The sequence below is a fragment of the Mastigoproctus giganteus genome, chromosome 3 (assembly GCF_048544385.1).
Source record: "Mastigoproctus giganteus isolate SK-2022 chromosome 3, ASM4854438v1, whole genome shotgun sequence".
Taxonomy (NCBI): Eukaryota; Metazoa; Arthropoda; class Arachnida; order Uropygi; family Thelyphonidae; genus Mastigoproctus; species Mastigoproctus giganteus.
This window is the reverse complement of record NC_143577.1, coordinates 246,974,204-246,993,241: the sequence shown is the minus strand read 5'-3', so window position 1 is coordinate 246,993,241 and position 19,038 is coordinate 246,974,204. Positions and strand designations below refer to the sequence as shown.

The window sequence follows — 19,038 nt, the reverse complement described above, 5'->3', positions numbered from 1 at the left end:
TTAGTTGTTTGTTATTCCTGTAGCTTTACCTGAACTAACTATCAACAACGTTGCACATTAACAAATGATAAATATTCTTATTCTTATGAACAAACAACAATTATTTCAAAAGAAAGTGCCATTAAATAACACTGGTCAGTAATTTTAAACTCTTTTCATCCCCCACATAGTAAAATGTTATTCATATATATTTTTATAATGATGAACCTGAATATGAAGTTCAAATTTTGCCATCACATCTGGTTTTACAGAAAATTAATATTTTTTTAACCAGTTTATTAACAAATCGTTTAACAAAACATGAATTTTTATGAGAATAACACAGCAGTAGTGGTTCCCGAAATAAAACATAAGTGGTGGCATGTCACCTGACAGATGACTAATATATTTTTTTTTTTTTTTTTGAGTCTTTCTGAATTCTGCTTTAGTGCCAATATTTTATTTTGTATTACTGCACTGGAGTGTTTATTGTATGTGCTTTAAATTTTAATAAAAAATTAAATGTTAAAACATTCCATGTATCTTGCACCTTTTACTTAAAAAAAAAAAAAAAAAAATTGCAAAAAACAAAACAGGTTTCAAAAATAAAATAGAAACATTATCTTAATCTCTTCCATTTTTAAATTTAAAAGACCATCAAGTGCATAATATTTCAAACACATGCATGCAGATATATTTCTGCTTATTATATATATAAATATTATTGACCTCATTTTAGAAAATGATGTAGAGCTGCTGGAAGGAGTACAGAAAAGGGAAACAAGATTGGTGAGTGGAACAAAGATTTGGCGTTAACAAGAAAGGCTGAAGTTCTACAAATTGCAGTGTCTGGAGACTAGGCACTTGCGAGGTAATCTAATTGAGGTGTATAATGCCTTAAATGGTTTGAGCAAGCTCAATGCTAATGGGATTCTACCTCTTGCTCAGATTACTCACCTGAGGGGACAAATTCAAATCGAGTAAAGACATTTGTAGAATAGATGTGCGGAAATTTGCCTTAGGCCAGTGGGCGGTTGATAGTTGGAACAAACTTCCATCTTTTGTAATGGAGGTCAACAACTTAAATAAGTTCAAGGCAGAACTAGACAAACATTTGGAGTGAATGATGGGTGAAATGGGGAGTTTTTTTTTTTTTTTTTGGCTGATGCTATATAAGCTTGCTTTCTTGCATCATACGCCCTACTAATGCTAATTAATATCACTGTAGAAAGCGAGCTCCTGTAATAGAGAAAAACTGCATTAAATCCTTTTGGCAGCTGTAATATCCATATGATTACATAATGTACATGCAAGTTTGATCCCTATAATCTGGAACCCAAGAGTTAGCTTCACTCTAAAATCTTTGTAAGGTCTTGAATGAGGCCATTTAGTTCCACATGAGTAATCAAATGAGAGAGACTCTTTTAGGTTAATTTCCATTTCATTTGTTCATCATCTTCACAAGGTATACCTTCAATTCAAATGTTCAAGTCCATGTTTGAGGAGGTTGCTGGAATGAGTTACTGGCAGCATTGCAGAAGGCAGACTGGAGTACCAAATCCTTTTAGATGAAAAGCCAATGTGCTTGGTTATACAAAAATAGAAGTCCTTAAAATGGACTTTGTTCTTACCATGTCACTGCAAATGGCATACATTTAACATTTTCCAATCAACCATCTTTTAAGTGCCACTACAAAAGATATATTGGTCTCAAGGTTTATTTTGATTTCCAATTTTGTAGCAAAAATACAGATCATAAATCTCAATCATGAGAAGTTTTTGTTGTTCAATACTCACCATAAACATACCAGAAACTGTTGGTTTATTAATAACACTGATGTAACGTAACAGTTCACATCAGTGTATTCACAGTAAACATCAGTTCACAATAAACATTTGATTTGTATATGATGAATTATAGAAACACACAGAAACAACTGACTTCAAATTGAATATTAAATATAATCATTAGTTTCACATATAGAACCTAACTTCTGTATGTGAAACAAATGATTAACTTCTGTATCTGCAGTGCCACTTTGCAACTTAGCATTGTTATAACATAACCAAGTGATTGGCAAAAGTAGTGGTGAGCAAACAAAGTTTGCTACTTAGTACCAATCTCATATTTTGAAGAGCCAGGGCAAAAAATTCAAATCATGAGGAAAGACAGGCTGGACTGTAGGATGTTTACTTTTAGCCAGAGAACTGTTAATTACTGGAATAAATTCCTCCATGGGTAGTTGTGGCTGACAGTTTAGAGAAATTTAAAGGTCAGCTGGATGATTGCCTACATGAGGAGGGAAACATAGGTTGTTTATTATTTTTATTAATCTATTTCTTGTTATTTTTATTTAGTTATTTTACTTTTGGCTAGTGCAGCAAAAGATGAAAGGTTGCTTGCACTATACGCTAACATTAAATAAGAAAAAAGAAAACATGACAGGGAGTAAAAACAAAATGGCTGGCTATGTTTTACAGGATAGGGTCATTTACTTAGTATTTTGTCATTTGGTTCACACCATTGGTATACACTATTTTCTTAGATTTTAGAAAGACTTTTGACAAGAATTCCATATGAAGTATTATGCACAACTATAACTTGGAAAACAATGAAACTGGGGGCATTAAACAAAGGTATGGTTAAATGATAGAAGAAAGAGGGCTCTACTCTCTGATGGAAAGTGGAAGAACTTTTCAATGACTCAGTGGAGAGAAGGAATAGCTCCCACCCCATGATTTATTCAGTTTTCAGCTATTATAACATACGAAAAAAAGCAGGAAAGCACACATAAAACACCCCCCCCCACAAAACTGTATAAACTATAATATAAGAACTGGTATCAAGCACAAACACAACAGAGGATAGTTTAAATGAACAATTCTCTGAATGGACTAGTGGTATGAGCAGGGTCTATCAGGATCCTTTGCTTGGTCCCATTTCCAATTTCACCAAAGATAACAGGGGGATCAATTCGCAATTTAAAGTTCTTGAACTATACCTTGCAAGCTTCCACCTTCGAATCAACTCACAGCTGCTTAGGTTATATTTTCCCTTAAACCTGTGCCAATACTAATCAATGTTTCACTAGGAGGGTTACCAATACCAAATGTGCTATCGCACAAAGACCTTGGCATTCTGTTTGACCAAAAGATGTCCTTTGTCAACCAGATCGACAAAATCAATAACAAATTTTATCGTCTTAGGTGGATCTCAAACCAGCAGCTGCTACACATTCAACATCCCCTCATTATTATAAGATTCATCATCTCCACAATCTACCCCACCATTCTCTATAGCGTTGTAAATAAGGACCCTAGCAGCACCTACAAACCTTAAGTGAGTGTAGACTGCTGAATACTGGCTACTGAAATGGGCCAACACCAAGCTTTAGCATTATGGTAATTAGCATTAGTAGAGGCATAAGATGCAAGAAAGCAAGCTTATGCAACATCAGCCAAAAAAAAAAAAAAAACCCTCCCATTTCACCCCTCCATTCTTTCCAAATGCCTATCCAGCTCAGCCTTAAATTTATTTAGGCTATCAACTTCCACAACAAAAGATGGAAGTCTGTTCCAGTAATCAATCACCCTCTGGCTAAAGGCAAATTTCTGTACATCTATTCTACAACTGTCTTTCCTCAATTTGAATCTATGCCCCCTCAGGTTCTTAATCTGAGCAAGGGGAAGAATCCCATCAGCATTCAGCTTGCTCAAAGCATTAAAGGCCTTATATACCTCAATCAGATCACCTCGCAGGTGCTGCAATTTTCAGAACTTTAGCCTTTCTTGGTAAGAGCACCCCTTCGTTCCCCTTACCAATCTTGTTGCCCTTTTTTGTACTCATTCTAGAAACTCTACATCCTTCCTAAAATGAGGCCTCCAGACCTGTACACAAGGTGTCGCCTGACCACTGCCTTGTACAACGGAATAATCACCTCCCTGTCCCTGCTAGCAAAATTCCTATATATCATTGACAAGACTCCATGACCTGCCCTGGCAGCCCATCTGCACTGCTCAGCAAACTTCATATTTGACTGCACAATTACCCACAGGTCTTTTTTTACTTTCCTGAGTGTAGTACCACACGGTTGGTATGTTTCTCTTGTGTTAATGCTAACCATATGCAGTACTTGGCATTTGTCACTGTTAAACTTCAGTTGTCACTTCTCAGTCCATTTGCCCAAGTTGTCTAGATCAAGTTGGAGTAGCATTCTATCTTTACTGTTGTTAACAACCCTGCCAACCTTTGTATCACCTTTAAACTTGGACATTAATCCTGATATACCTTCATCAATAACATTGATGAATACCCAAAACAACAATGGGCCCAGCACTGAACCCTGGGGAATTCCACTAATAACATTTGTCCACGAAGAGCAGTATCCATTGATTACCACTCTGTCATCTCCCACTCAACCATCCCTTTATCCATTGTAGCAACTTACACTTAATGCCATACCTCTCCAATTTGTACAGCAGTCTTCCATGTGCAACAGTATCAAAAGCTTTCCTGAAATCCAAGTATATGATATCAAAATTATTTTTGACATTCAGTTCCTTTGTGACAACATAATAGTATCCTATTAAATTAGCAAGGCAAGACCTCCCTTTAACAAACCCATGCTGTGTCTTAACTATTACTGCAGTCTTGTCTAGATGATCCTGCAATGCTTCTTTAACCAGTGACTCCATTATTTTCCCCAGAACAAGTTAAACTAACAGGTCTATAGTTACTTGTGTCACCTTTTGAACCCCCTTTGTGAACTGGTGATTTGCACATCTCCAGTCCATGGGGATCCTCTCCCGAATCCAAGGAAGCTCTCATAATTACGGCTAAGAGTTTGTTTACTTCCTTTGCTGCCTCCTTTAATAATAACTGGATAGATCCCGTCCACCTGAGTTGCCTTCCTTATTTTAACTTCAACAATTTCTCCTCACTCTCTCATTACAAAATAACTTAGCTCCCTGTTAGAGTTTGATAAACTTCTGGCATTCCCCTCATTGAATAACTCCTCATGTGTGAATGTAGATGCAAAATATTCATTCAGTTTATCAGCTACCTGAGCATGATCATCAGTAGTCAACCCATCTATGTTAAGTGGTCCAATCTGATTCATCCCTTTCCTTCTAGAGTTTACATAAGTAAAGAACTGTTTGCTGTTTTTCTTTGCATCCTTTGCCAAAGATTTCTGGTAATCTGTCTTTGCCTGCCTAACCTCCTTTGTAACTTGATTACAGACAAGCTTATATCTGCCATAGCTTCTGTTTCACCTGATAATTTATATGCATTCCATACATTTTCTTTCTCTGCCGTGAGTCTCATTAATTCATCTGACATCCATTTTGGCCTAAATCTTGAACAGTATTTCTTAGTTGGAATGAAAATCCTAGTAGCTTCCAAGATTAAGTCCCTGAACGCTTCCCATTTTGAATTCAACGTTGCTAACATCTAACTGTCTGAGATCCCTGTAGTCACCTCTTCCCTTTAGCTTTGATGGTAGTTACATCTTTAAGTAATTCCCATATCAGTACATTGTGATCACTGTCGCCCAGTGGTTCCTTTATCTGCAAATTCTTAATGCATGAATAATCACTGCTGATAATCAGATCAAGAGTATTACTCCCTCTTGTTGCCTCTCAAACATACTGCTGTAGAAAACAGTCATCCAATAAATCCAAAAGTCTTGCTAGTGTGCAAGTAATGAACCCACAAGTTCCAGTCAATATCTGGAAAGTTAAAATCCCCCATTATAAGATATTCTGATTTACTTGCCCACTATTTCTCTGCACAATTGCTCATTATACTCATCAGATTCATTAAGCACACACCTACTCTCATTTTTCCTTTCCCAGTACTTATGTCACACTAAATAGACTCAACATTGCATTGTCCACCAACATCAATTGGATGAACTTAGATTTTATGTGTTTCTTAACTAATAGCACAACCCCTCCTCCCTTCCTGTCTATCCTTTCTGTACACATTGTACTCCCCAAATTCCAATTCTGCACTGCTTATATCCGTGTGACACCATGTCTCTGTATTGTCTGCCTCCCGCCACCACAACTACCAAGATGGCACAAGCACTCTAAATCCTGAGGGTGAAGACCCTGATCATGGAAATGGTTAGTCTTCCCAGCCAAACTCCTCACAGGTTAGATATCATCTCCTAATATTTGGAACCCCTGCTCTTGGAGGATCCCACAGCCAAGCCTAAGATGGTCACCAGCACTTGTGGCTCACCACAACAGGCTTGCACTCACTGACAGATTCCTGTGTGGACTCCGATTTTGACAGCCTAATAAGTAACAAAGACAGATACAAATTTATCAAAGCCGTTGATCACTAATCTACTAAAAAGAGAATGACAATGCTCCTGTTTTCCCATACCCAGTTCAAATCTGTCATCACTGACGAATTATTGCTAAGCTGTTTTTTGTATGTATTTGTATCCATTTTATTTGTATGTTGCATTTTGTATCCTGATATTGTATTTACATGCCAGTTTTTATTCTGTTTTTTCAAACAGCCACATGTAAACCCCTGGTGCTCATCACCATGATGGGATAGTGTGTTGTAATTTTGTACTTCACAATAAAGATTTTATTTATTTATACTAACAATGGCATTACAACTCAAATGTCAACATATGCCAATTATACCAATAAACAGGAAACGTTATAGCAGTGGTTTTCAACCGGGGTGCGGTAGCACCTTAGGATGTCACAACAACATTCCAGGGGTGCCACGTAATTTGGGTTTAAATTTTTTTTTTTTAATTTATGTTTATTTCATTATAAAAAGGCGCACAGCATCTTTTTGATTTTGTGGTGATCTATAATTGATGTTTATATATATATATTATTGTAATAACTATAATATAAATACACGCAGAGAGAGAATCAGATCTAACAGGCAGAAAATGGAGTAGGGGTGCCGCAAAATAAAAAAAAGTTTGGAAATCACTGCGTTATAGGCTCGAGGTGGTAAATTAGTCACCACTTTACTTACTGGAGGATTGAAGTGATGAAAACCATTTTAGTCTCCTGTAGGAAAAAAAAAAAAAAAAAACTTGTGGAAAAATTGGGAGATGCCAGAGCGAACCTCTGGCATCTTCCAGTTTCTTCTACAGGTATGTGTTGTGTCTTTCTCTACAATTTCTTCTACAAGCATACATTGTATTGAGGTTATGACAGACCTCGTGGTGAGATCCAATATTCAATACAATTCAATAGTACAGTAGTATAACGGTTTTAGCAGAGTGACTGATAGAAGACAGAACTTAAAATTATCACTTATCTACCACTGTACAATACAAAAAAATTTTTTTTTATAAATCAAAATCACTTGTATAAACAACTAAATGTAAGATTCCTCTGGCTTTCTGTGTAAGGAATCACTAGTGTATAAAATTTATGTTAATAAAGAATCTTATTATTATTATCATCTCAACCACACACTCACTATATTTTCCTCATCAACAACTTTCTGAAATACACAGTTAATGTCTTTATGGGGACTAAATGTTTAGTCATCATGTAGCATTGGAAAAAAAAAAAAAAACACATTATTTTGATCATAAGGGGAAAGGGGCTACTTTAGCCCCTGTTCCAGGTACTCAGATCACAAATTGGCAATGATTGTTTCTGCAATGTAAATCTCTTGCCGGAGCCCATTTCAGCCTCAATATTTGACACTATAATAATGTGAATAGGGTGACCTGCACAGTACCTGTTGCTAATTTACCTTGGTAGGATTAGGTGATTTACAAGGTGCATGGAAGGTGTATAACACCTTGCCGACTGGGCTAGCCCGGTGGGTAAAGTGCCTGCCTGGCAACCCAAAGGTCTCGGGTTTGATTCCCGCCTCGGGCTTGGATCAAAGTACTGCAAAAACCTTGGGAGGTGCATTATGGCCACAGAAGCCTATGCGCCAACAATTACAAAAAAAAAAAAAAAAAAAAAGTATAACACCTTGAAACAATTGTAAAAAAGTTATTAATAAATCGAAACTATTTTTAAAAGACCAAGTGGGTTAGAAACCAGTGACTTTTATCCTTTCTCCTACTTCCACTTAGGTTACATCCTGATGGTTCTATTGCACTCTCACATATATTTAACATTTTACTTTTTCTCCAACTCTTGCATTGATGAGCTTGAGAATATTCTGTAATAACAAACACATTCCACTCAATGTCTCCCTTAGTCTTTCAATGGGACATTAGAAGAAACCTGAATAATTGCTGTACCAAGAAGACTAAGTACAGTCACTTTTTTTTTTTTTTGTTACATTCTTTTTCTACAGAAATTTCCATGATAAAATATGCACAAATATTTCCACAGGCAATTGCTCTTCTTAACTGGAATCTTATTTCTTTGATCTTCCAAACTAGACCAAACATGGCCTATCGTAGCTAACCAGCAACCATCTACAATTCAAGTGCATACTAATTTCTCTTCTTTACATTCTCCAAAACAACTTTCAAGAAAATCATAAATATTATAACCTAAAAAATTCAGCCCAAGAGAAATGAGTTTATTTGCTTATTTTTTTTTTAGCAAAACTTTCACTTACCTCCCTACTGGTATAGCAAAATAAAACAGAGCCAACATCCTTGATCTTTTATTATCAGCAAACATGTCTGCAATAATAGTTGGTGCAATTGTAGAATAGCTTGCTTCACCTATTCCTACTAGAGCTCTTAGGAAGATAAACAATGAAAAGTACTGTAAACAAAAAAAAAAAAAAAATTAGTAACACTTATCTCTGTTAAGAAAACAGAATATTGCACCAGCAAACATCATGATTTTTTCTTAAACTCTTATGAAAGCTATTAACAAAAACCTTGTCTTAATGCTGTTTTTTTTTAAACAGGTTAACTTGAATCAGTTAAGTTCAAAAAGAGGCATCGAAAACTGAATGGTCACCCAAAGAATATATATACAGTAAACCCTCACTAATCCGGATTATGCGATAAGATAAGAACAAAAGAACAAAAACTTAGAACACAAATAAATGAAGAATTTAATAAATCAAATATAGGTAGTTCTGATGAAAAAAAAAAAAAAAAAAAAAAAAATATATATATATATATATATATATATATATATATACACACACACAGGGTGATTCACTACCAGTGCGACAAACTTGCAGGAGGTGTAAGGGGCACAAAGACGAATCAGAATCACATAGCATTGCAGGGTCCGAAATGCCTTCGTCATGTGGTAGAGGACGTTGAACGAGAGGTCGCGTGAACAGCGATCCCGCTGGAAGTCAGCATTTGCGAACCGGTTCCAGAGTCAGTAGGATGGACGAGTATTCAAACGTTGAACTGGCTGACATGCACCTCGTGTATGGAGCTGCGGACTGTAATGGGCGCGCCGCTCTGCGCTTGTACTAGGAACGTTTCCCGCACGTGTGCACAGAAGGTTACATGAGACTGGTTGTTTCACGACAGGTACCATGAATCGAGAGCAAACAACGAGGACACCACACAATGAGGAGAATGTCCTACGTCTTGCAGAAGGCAATCCGAGTACAAGTACTCGAGCGATAGGCCAACGATTGGGTATTTCCCAATCCACTGTATGGAGGATACTGTCAACAAACCAAATGAGTTCATACCATCTGCAATGCGTCCAATCATTGGAGCTTGAGGATTATCCACTCCGGAGGACTTTTGCTACTTGATTTCTTCAACAGAAACGGTTCGCAAATGCTGACTTCCAGCGGGATCGCTGTTCACGCGACCTCCCGTTCAACATCCTCTACCACATGATGAAGGCATTTCGGACCCTGCAATGCTATTTGATTTCGATTCGTCTTTGTGCCCCTACATCTCCTGCAAGTTTGTCGCACTGGTAGTGAATCACCCTATATATATATATATATATCTCACTGTAAAGCCTTCATTTAAAAACTATAAAAAGACAATACATTTATCCATCGATAGATGGATAAATGTATTGTTATTATATACATTTATCAGGTGGTGCCGGCATCACAGGCACTTGATCATTGTTGTGAATACCACTTAATACAGTTTCTTCCAGCAACACTTCTTTTGGCTTTTTTTAATGCCTGTCTATTTGTTCATTTTGTTTTTTAATATCTGGCACAGTCTGTTGGGCAATACCAAATTCTTCAGCAATTTGGTATTGCCCTTCAGCAAAAATAAATAACTTTGTGAATTAAAAGACTAATATCTTTAATCAGTCAGCTGGAGAGAAGATGCTTTCAAATCACATTGGAAATTGCTATGATTACTCGCTTGGCACTCAATGCCACTTTTGTATCATCAGCAAACTAAGACATTATAACTAATATGCCTTCATTGATACTATTATTAAATACTGAAAACAATAAGGGACCAGCACTAAACCCTGAGGGACATCCATTTAACCATAGTATTCACTCATCCCTAATGCCATACTGTTCCAATCTGTACAGCAGTTGTTCACATGAAACAGTATTAAAAGCTTTACTGAAATTAAGTATGTCAAAATTTATCATTTTATATCCATAAAAAGAACATCTAATTGAAGGCAACAATCATATGCTTTCATCATGTAATCTTTAAAGAGCAACAAATTTGAGATAATGGATCTGCTTCCAACAAACTTTTTATAAGTGGATAATTATGGATTTTCCCCCCTTGACTACTTTCTACGTGTCCCAGGAGGATGAGATATTGAACAAGTATTACTCCTCTATGAAGTCACCACCCAAAGAGACATTTCTTCCATCTTTTGTGGCACTTCCTTAAGCCTTTTTTTGTAGGTCTCACTTTGCTCTTGAACCCATGCTTCTGTTGCAGAAATTACCTCTGCATTACCAAAAACTGTTTCTCATGCAAAAACGATTTCAGCTGGGAAGGCGGAGGAAGGTGTCAAGTTAGAGGGAATGAGGCAGGTGTGACAAGATATGCAAGTCCTGACTTCCAGACAAGATCAGTGGTTGCAACAGCAGTGTGGGCAGGTGCATTGCTGTGAAGTAATAGCACACCTTTACTGCTTCAGTAAACAATTACTGTCTGAGTAATTGTTATTTTTTTTTATTTATTTTTTTTTTTTATGTGAACCCCAAACACGAGAGGTATTAGAACCTATAGTACTTAGTACCGTGCTTGGGTTGGAGGTTGAGAAGACGAAAGAAGATATTTGTTGACATTGGACTTGAACTTCTGTGGATTGTAATTTTCAGGAAATACGTATGAAGGAAGGTTGTTCCAGAAAACGGCAGTTGAATGAATAAATGAGGAAGATGAAAAGTTGGTTCTGTGGGTTTGAAGTTGGACAGTAAATGGATGTTGGCTGGAGGCAGCACGTGTTCTGACTGTTTTGAAAGAGAGAGTGGGAATTATAGAAGCCAATTCAGAAGAACAGTGCCCATGGAAGTATCTGTAGAAGAGGCATGCAGCAGAAACAGTGCGTCTATGAGAAAGCAAGTGGAGAGACTCTGTTAGAGATGATTAATTAACCTAACTGCCCTCTTCTGAATGGAATCAAGAAGCCTGAGAGAGGTTTTGGGGGCACCACCCCAGATGTGGAAACAATATTCCATGGCAGGGCGGATTTGCGATTTATACAGAGTGAGCAGCTGTTTGGAAGAAAAGTAATTCCGAGAGCAAAAGAGAAAACCAAGTTTTTTAGATGCAGAGGAAGCAATATTTGTAATGTGCTTGTGCCAAAAGAGATTAGAAGTCAGGGTAATCCCCAAAAGAGATATCATTTAGCCTAGAAATCAGAGTGTCATTAAAGATAAGCATAGGAGCAGAAGAATCCTTTTTGCGAGATATAAGACTGAGTTTTAGAAGGGTTGAAATCAACTAAGTTGTCTTTGCCCCACTGGAGAATTACCTAAAGATCGTCATTTAAGGAATTGGCAGCAGATTTTCAAGAACTTGAAGCTGATTGAGCAGGACAAGGTTTCTCAAAATGGAAAGTTGAATGCAATGTGCTATCATCGGCAAAACTATGGATAGGATTTCCAGTCAATGGAAGAAGGTCATTGATATACAAGAGGAAAAGAGTGGGGGAAAGAACTGAACCTTGGGGGACACTGGCATTAGTGGAGAAGTTAGAAGACAGAGAGCCATCTACCATCACCCTCAGTGAGCGATCAGAGAGAAATCTGGATAACCAATTACTAAAAACAGTTGGCAAACCATAAGATGGAAGCTTACTTAGAAGACCTTTATGCCAAACACGATCAAAAGCCTTGGAGATGTCAAGAGCAACAACTTGTGTTTCACCGAACATTTCCATTGAATTAGTCCATAAATGGGTAACATAAGCCAGAATATCACCAGTGGATCGACACTGACGGAATCCATACTGGCGATCGTTGATCAGACGGAAGGTTTCTAGGTAGTTTAAGAGTTCGCGGTTAATTGATTTCTCCATTACTTTAGAAAGAGTAGAAGTAATTGCAATGGGACGATAATTGGATGGGAGGGAATTGTCACCATTTTTAGGAACTGGCTGGATATGAGCAAATTTCCAAGCAGAAGGAAAAACACCTTTGGAATAAGAAATTGAAAAAAAAAGGCGGCAAAGAATAGCAGTAAGTTCAGGAGCACAGGTTTTGAGAACAAGTGGAGAAATACCATCAGGACCTGGAGCTTTCTTAGCATAAAGATTCATCAAAATCCTTCTGATATCCTTTTGATGGAAGACCATAGGAGGCATTGAATGGAGCATGTTAGGAATGGTGGGAGGTGTTTTACCAAGATCATTAATACATGAGCTGGAAGAAAAATGGGATGCTAGCAGTTCAGCTTTATCCTTGGCTGAAGTGACAACAGAACCATCTGGTTTGGACAGAGGTGGGCAAAAGTTGCGGCCAATAGTTTTGGCAAGAGACCAGAATGCCCGGCTACCATTAGGGCAAGAAGCAAGTTTTCTACTCTTAGCCTGTTCAAACTCTAGTTTGGACTGATTAATAACTGCTTTACAGTTGTTGTGAGCTTTGGTGTAGGCAGAAAATGAAACTGAAGAATTAGAAACAAGCCAATTACGATATGCGACATTCTTCTCTTGAACAGCCTTAGCACATTTATCGGAAAACCAAGGTTTAGATAAAGGACGAGATTTTAAAGTGGAGTGTGGGATAAAGGATTCCATTCCTGCAAGAATAATTTCACTGACACGATCTGAGCAAACGTTGACATCAGAAGTTTTGAAACAGTAATCCAACCAAGGAAAAGAAGAAAAGAAGTCTCGCAGGTCATCCCATTTTGCATTCTTGTAATGCCAAACAACACGAGGTTGGGAATAGCCATGAGATAAAGGTTCCATTGGAGAAGAGACAATCACCAAGTTGTGATCTGAAGTGCCTAAAGGACCTCTCACTTCGACCGTGTACTTAGAAGGGTTGTTTGTGAGAAAAAGATCAAGCGTATTGGCTGTATGATTAGGATTGTCTGGTATTCTTGTAGGTAAATGAACAATCTGTGCTAGGTCATTAGTAATTGCAAAAGCCTCAGCATCTCGGCCTGCTGGGTCGGTGTGACTAGAAAACGGAAGCCAGCTGGAGTTGTGAACATTAAAACTTTACAGGACTTAAAGGATCTGCTGGTTACGTGTTGGTACCAGATACCACAAGACACATTTAGAAATCTTGTAGTGTCCATACTTCACCAGGTATGAGCTGTTTTAGCTGCACGTGGAGGACCAACATCATATTAGGTAGGTGGTCATAATGTTTTGGCTCATCGGTGTATGTGTGTGTGTGTATATATATATATATATATATATTATTAGCCATATGGAGCACCAGTAGAAAGGAATCACCAAGAAAGAGAAAAATGATGATATTCAGCTCAGGACACTGGGTGTGCCAAGCCCATACTCACCAGATGTGAGCCCCTGGGGTTTAATATGCTAAGCACCTAATAATAGTGTTCCTGCAAGGGCTCATATTTCAGTGTTCTCATGAGCCTCAAATCACCACCTATATTTTCAGTATCCCTATGACCAGTGAATATTTGAGCTACACACTATTCGGACATGACACCTCCATTATTCAAAATTACTATTTATACAAAAACTGGTAGAAGATGATAAACTCAGATATACAGGCTAATGCCAACAAAGTTAACTGTTAACATGAATATTAATGGAAGCATGTTACCATATGGAATCAGAAAAAAAAAAAAAAAAATCACACTATGATCAGATGAGATATAGAAGCAACATTGGATATGGAAAGGTTTTGGAACAGGATCTTTATTTTAAATACATTACTACATGAACTTAACAACACACTTAAAAAGGAGTGTTTAAGTGTGTTGTGATTTCAAATTTGGACAGAGCTTAAACTGAATATGGCCATACCAAATTTTTTAATTTAGAAGTGAAAAAGGTGAGCTTTGTAATGGGATGCTTCTATTGATAATACAACTTATGAAAAGGGAGAACAGAACTCGCCTCCTTGTATCCACAGATATAGAAGCCACTATTGCATCTGAACCCCATCCACTTTATACACCTCAATGAAGCAACATACAAAATAGTTTATGGCCTTGTTCATCTGAAAAGATCTGCATCTTAGCTGGCAGGATGCAATATAGAATACGGGCATTTATAGTTAATGGTTTTTCCCTACAACCTTTTTAAAACCAGTAATTTTGTAAGTTGAAACAAGATGTAAAAAAAAAAAAAAAAAAACTGCCAACAAACTTCTGAAATAACTGTCAACAAGGATGCTTTAATATGATCAAGATCTATTCATTTTATAATCATAATTATTCATCCAGATATTGAACCACTTAATTTCCACTTCATATATTTTTTTTTTTATTTTTTATAAATATGACCCTTGGAAGATTGTTGCATTTTTTCATACATAACAGAGAATTAATAAAATGATATCCATGGTCAGTTGCTAATTAAGAAAAAAATTAGGAAATCTGCACAGGTCTCTTCCACTATTCAAGAGTGATTGGAATTACACTTCTCTGTTTAGAAGCATGACTTTTGCGCCCACACACACAAACAACACAATCTAAGTCAATTTAGAACTTGTTAAGCGATTTAAAAGCAATGTAGGCTGTATCTGTAAGGAGAAAAAAAAAAAAAAAAAAGGGTCTGAATTAACCCTTGCACACTCATGAAACAGTATGTACAAGAGAAGTATTTTGGCAAAGCTATTATAAAGTCTTAATGCTATAAGCTGGTACATTCTCCAAAATAATTTACTCTTGAAAGCTTCAAAGTTGCAGTTAGTGAAGATATTAAACCAGGACAAATAAGTGGAAGTGGAGTTTCTTCCACTAATAAAATTTTTTATTAGTGGAAGAAAATGCAGTGGTAGCATTGTTTGTTTTCAGTGCCAAAGCCACTTTTAAACTGATTGAAAAAGTGAACCACTCAAGCATTTGGGTGCAAGGCACTAAAAATCCTTACCAAGTCAGTAAGCATGAATGGACTCCCAAAAAATAAACATGCTTTGTGCCATTTCAAACTTTTTTTAGGGCCATTTTTATGGAAAAAATTGTCAATATTATCTTTCACCTTCATAACTTACCTTCATTAAAATTCCCATTTCATTTTCTAGCAAGGCTATGCACCTACTCACTTTCAAGCAAGTAGGTGAGAAAATTTCAATAATGTAATACTTCAATGATGGATGAGATAGATGACTTAAGGTTATGATATGGTTAGTTATGAACTTTACCACACAGTATAAAGGAGCAACAAGAAAAGCATATGGTGGTTTACCTATGATTTACATGACCTCTGGAAGCGGGTAGAAAGGCATCATTATCCCTTTGTACAAGATGGTGGTGAGACCACATTTACATTGTGGTCAGGTCTGGAAGCCACCAAAAAAAAGAAAAAAAAACCATGAGGGGGTTTCAAAGAGCAAATGTCCATATGAAAAAAATAAACTAGAAGATACAGCCTGCAAAGCTTGCTAACCAGACACCTTGGGAGGGGAGGGGGGAATAATTAAGATGAATAAAACACTGAAGGGGATATATTCTCAGTGGTAGAGGAAACAAGAAGCTGCATCATGAGAATAAATTAAAAATTACATGCCATGCTAAAAGTTTGGTAAAGTATGAATGATTTTTTTTTTATCCATTCCAATAATAATAAACATGCAAAGTTTCACATTTCCATACATTGTACTTTTAGGATATTGTAATTTTCTTTTTTTAGGGTTCCATAATTAAAGCAAGAAAAACTACATATATTATAAAGAAAAAAAAAAAAAAAAAAACAACTTGCCTTTCTTGGAACAAAAGAACCTAGCAAAGTAGTTATTGTCCAGAAAAGTACACCACCTGCCATAATGTACTTTCTGCTATATCTGTCGCCAAGGTATCCAAATACTGGTGCCATAATCATATAGCTGACTATAAAAGATGTCTGTAGAAGACCACCTTCTGTATTGTCAATAGAATAGAAACTCTGTATACTTCTGAGAACACCTGGTAAAAAAAAAAAAAAAGTATGCAACTTAGAATCAGATGTGTGGCACAACATCTGATTTAAATAAAATACAAAACTGAATTTAGGGTAACATCTATTGTATCATAATGCTCTATAATTAGAATAAGATCACAGACAGTAAAAATCACTTGCAAATGTTTCTACCTCTAATTTCTCTTTCAGTCTGAAAAAAATGACAGGTCTTTAATATGGACTTTCTCTCACTGAAGAAAGTGTATATTTAAAAACTAGCTGTATATTTAAAAACTACTTTTAAATATACAGCACTTTCCAAAAAAGAAAAAAAAAGTTTCCCAATTTGGGAAATCTGTAGTATTAGTCATATAGTGCAAAGAAGTGGATAAGAAAATAGAAATTATACACTTCCTCATGTAGATAAGTATCTAGCTGACCTTTGAATTCCTTTAAACTGTCAACCTCAACTAAATGTAAAGGCAACTTTTCCAAGTAATCACCAACTTGCTTGCTAAAAGAAAGCTTTCTACAATCTAGTCTAAACCTCATCACCTCTAATTTGAATTTATGGCTGCTAGTTCGGGAATTCTTTATAACAGTGAAAATTTTGCCTTTATTCATTTTACTAACCATTCTCAGTACCTCAAACAGGTCCACTCTAACGTGCCTGGTTGCCAAGTGCTGCAGCCCACATCATCTAAGTCTTTCCTCACATGGTTGTCCTTTTGAAGATTTCACTATATGGGTTACCCTTTTTTGGGCCCTTTCAAGAAGCTCAATGTCTTTTTTTTCAGATGAGGTCTCCATACTTGGGAACAGTATTCAAAATGCAGTATTATAATTGCCTTATATAGTGGGATTGTGATCTCCCTAACTCTACAGGATATTGTTCAATAAATCAAGTTCAATAAATCAATAAAGCCTATGGTGTTCTCAACAGAACACCATAGGCTTTCCTTTCCTATCAGCCTTTTTTCTGTCAACCGTGCTCAGAAAACTTTGTATCTGCATATCATAACTCCCAGATTCTTTTCTTTCTCTTCTGTTTTTAATTCACTCCCACCAAATGCATGTTATTTTGGGGTTTCCATTTCCCAAGTGTAAAACTTTGCATTTTGATGCATTAAAATGAGAACAAAAAGGATCTGGGGGTAACTGTGCAGGCAGATATGAAGTTTTCTGAGCAGTGCAGACAGTCTGCAAGAGTAGCTCAGTGTCTTGTCAATGATATACAGGAATTTTTCTAGCAGGGATAAGGAGGTGATTATCTCCTTGATTAAGGCAATGGTCAGGCTACACCTTGAGTACTGTATATAGGTCTGGAGGCCTCATTTTAAGAAGGATGTAGAGCTGTTGGAACGAGTACAGAGAAGGACAACAAGATTAGTGAATGGAACAAAGGGTTGCTCTTACGAAGAAAGGCTTAAGTTTTGCAAATTACAGCGTCTGGAGAGTAGGCACCTGCGAGGTGATCTGATTGAGGTGTATAAAGCCTTGAATGGTTTGAGCATGCTCAATGCTGATGGGATTCTTCCTCTTGATCAGAGTTGATTGGTGGAACAGACTTCCATCCTTTGTTGTGGAAGTTAATAACCTAAATAAATTGAAGGCTGAGCTGGACAGGTATTTGGAATGAATGGAGGGGTGAAATGGGAGTATTTTTTTTTTTTGGCTGATGCTGCATAAGCTTGCTTCCTTGCATCATATGCCTCTACTAATGCTAATTATAAAAACATAGTTGCCACTTTTCTGACCATTCTTGAAGCCTGTTCAAGTCTTCCTGAAGGAGCATGCCATTAATAACGTCCTTTATCCCTTTGATGCTGTTTATGAAAATCAGAAGAAATAGTAGCCCAAGAATCAATGCTTGGGGGGAAGGGGATCCCACTTCTGATGTTAGTATTAGTAATAGCCATATGGTGCAAGGAAGCCTAAGGCTTATGCTGCACAAGCCAAAAAAAAAAATAAAATAAAATAATAATAAAATAAATAATTTATAAATAATAAAAGAAAACGAAATAGACAACTTGTGCATTTTTCTCCTTCCAAGGGTAACTATCCAGCTGATCTTCAAATTTCCCCAAACTGTCAGCCTCTACCACCAATGTAGGTAACTTATTCCAGTAATTTATAACTTGCTGGCTAAAATAAAACTTCCTGCAATCCAGTCTAAACATAACCCCCCCTTCCCTGTAACTTGAATTTATGGCCCCTAGTTCTAGAATGACTTCTAACAGTGAAAATTTTGTCCTTCCTCATTTTTACTTTTGTCTCTCAAAGCCTTAAACAGTCTAACCAAGTATTCTTTAAGGTGACTAGTTTCCAAGCTGCAACCTACACATTCAAAGTCTTTTCTCATATGGATGCCCTTTTGTTGATCTCACCAGATGAGTTACCTGTATTTGGTAAATTTTATAAGGAACATGCTCACCAGATGTGACCCCAGGGGCTCATATCTGGTGAGTATGGGCTTGGCACAACCAGGGTCCTGAGCAAGATATCATCATTCTTCTTTCTTGGTGATTCCCTTCTACTTCTGACACCAATCTGAAGAATATATCCATTAAACACAACCCTCTGCCTTCTGCCTTGCAATCCACCTTAGAATCTTTCCAATTTCACAATGCATTCCAGCTT

General features: G+C 36.8%; 1 protein-coding gene across 2 annotated transcripts in view; it reads right to left on the bottom strand.

Annotated features, from left to right (window-relative positions):
• LOC150089004 (protein spinster homolog 1-like) overlaps positions 1-19,038 on the bottom strand; it is a 134,419-nt gene that overhangs the window by 102,552 nt on the left and 12,829 nt on the right. For both annotated transcript variants that reach the window (XM_090370995.1, XM_090370994.1), the window contains exons 2-3: positions 16,222-16,424; positions 8,558-8,709 (exon numbers count right to left, since the gene is read on the bottom strand). In XM_090370995.1, coding sequence (XP_090227121.1) covers positions 8,558-8,709; positions 16,222-16,424 — 355 coding nt within the window. The remainder of the gene's footprint in view (positions 1-8,557; positions 8,710-16,221; positions 16,425-19,038) is intronic.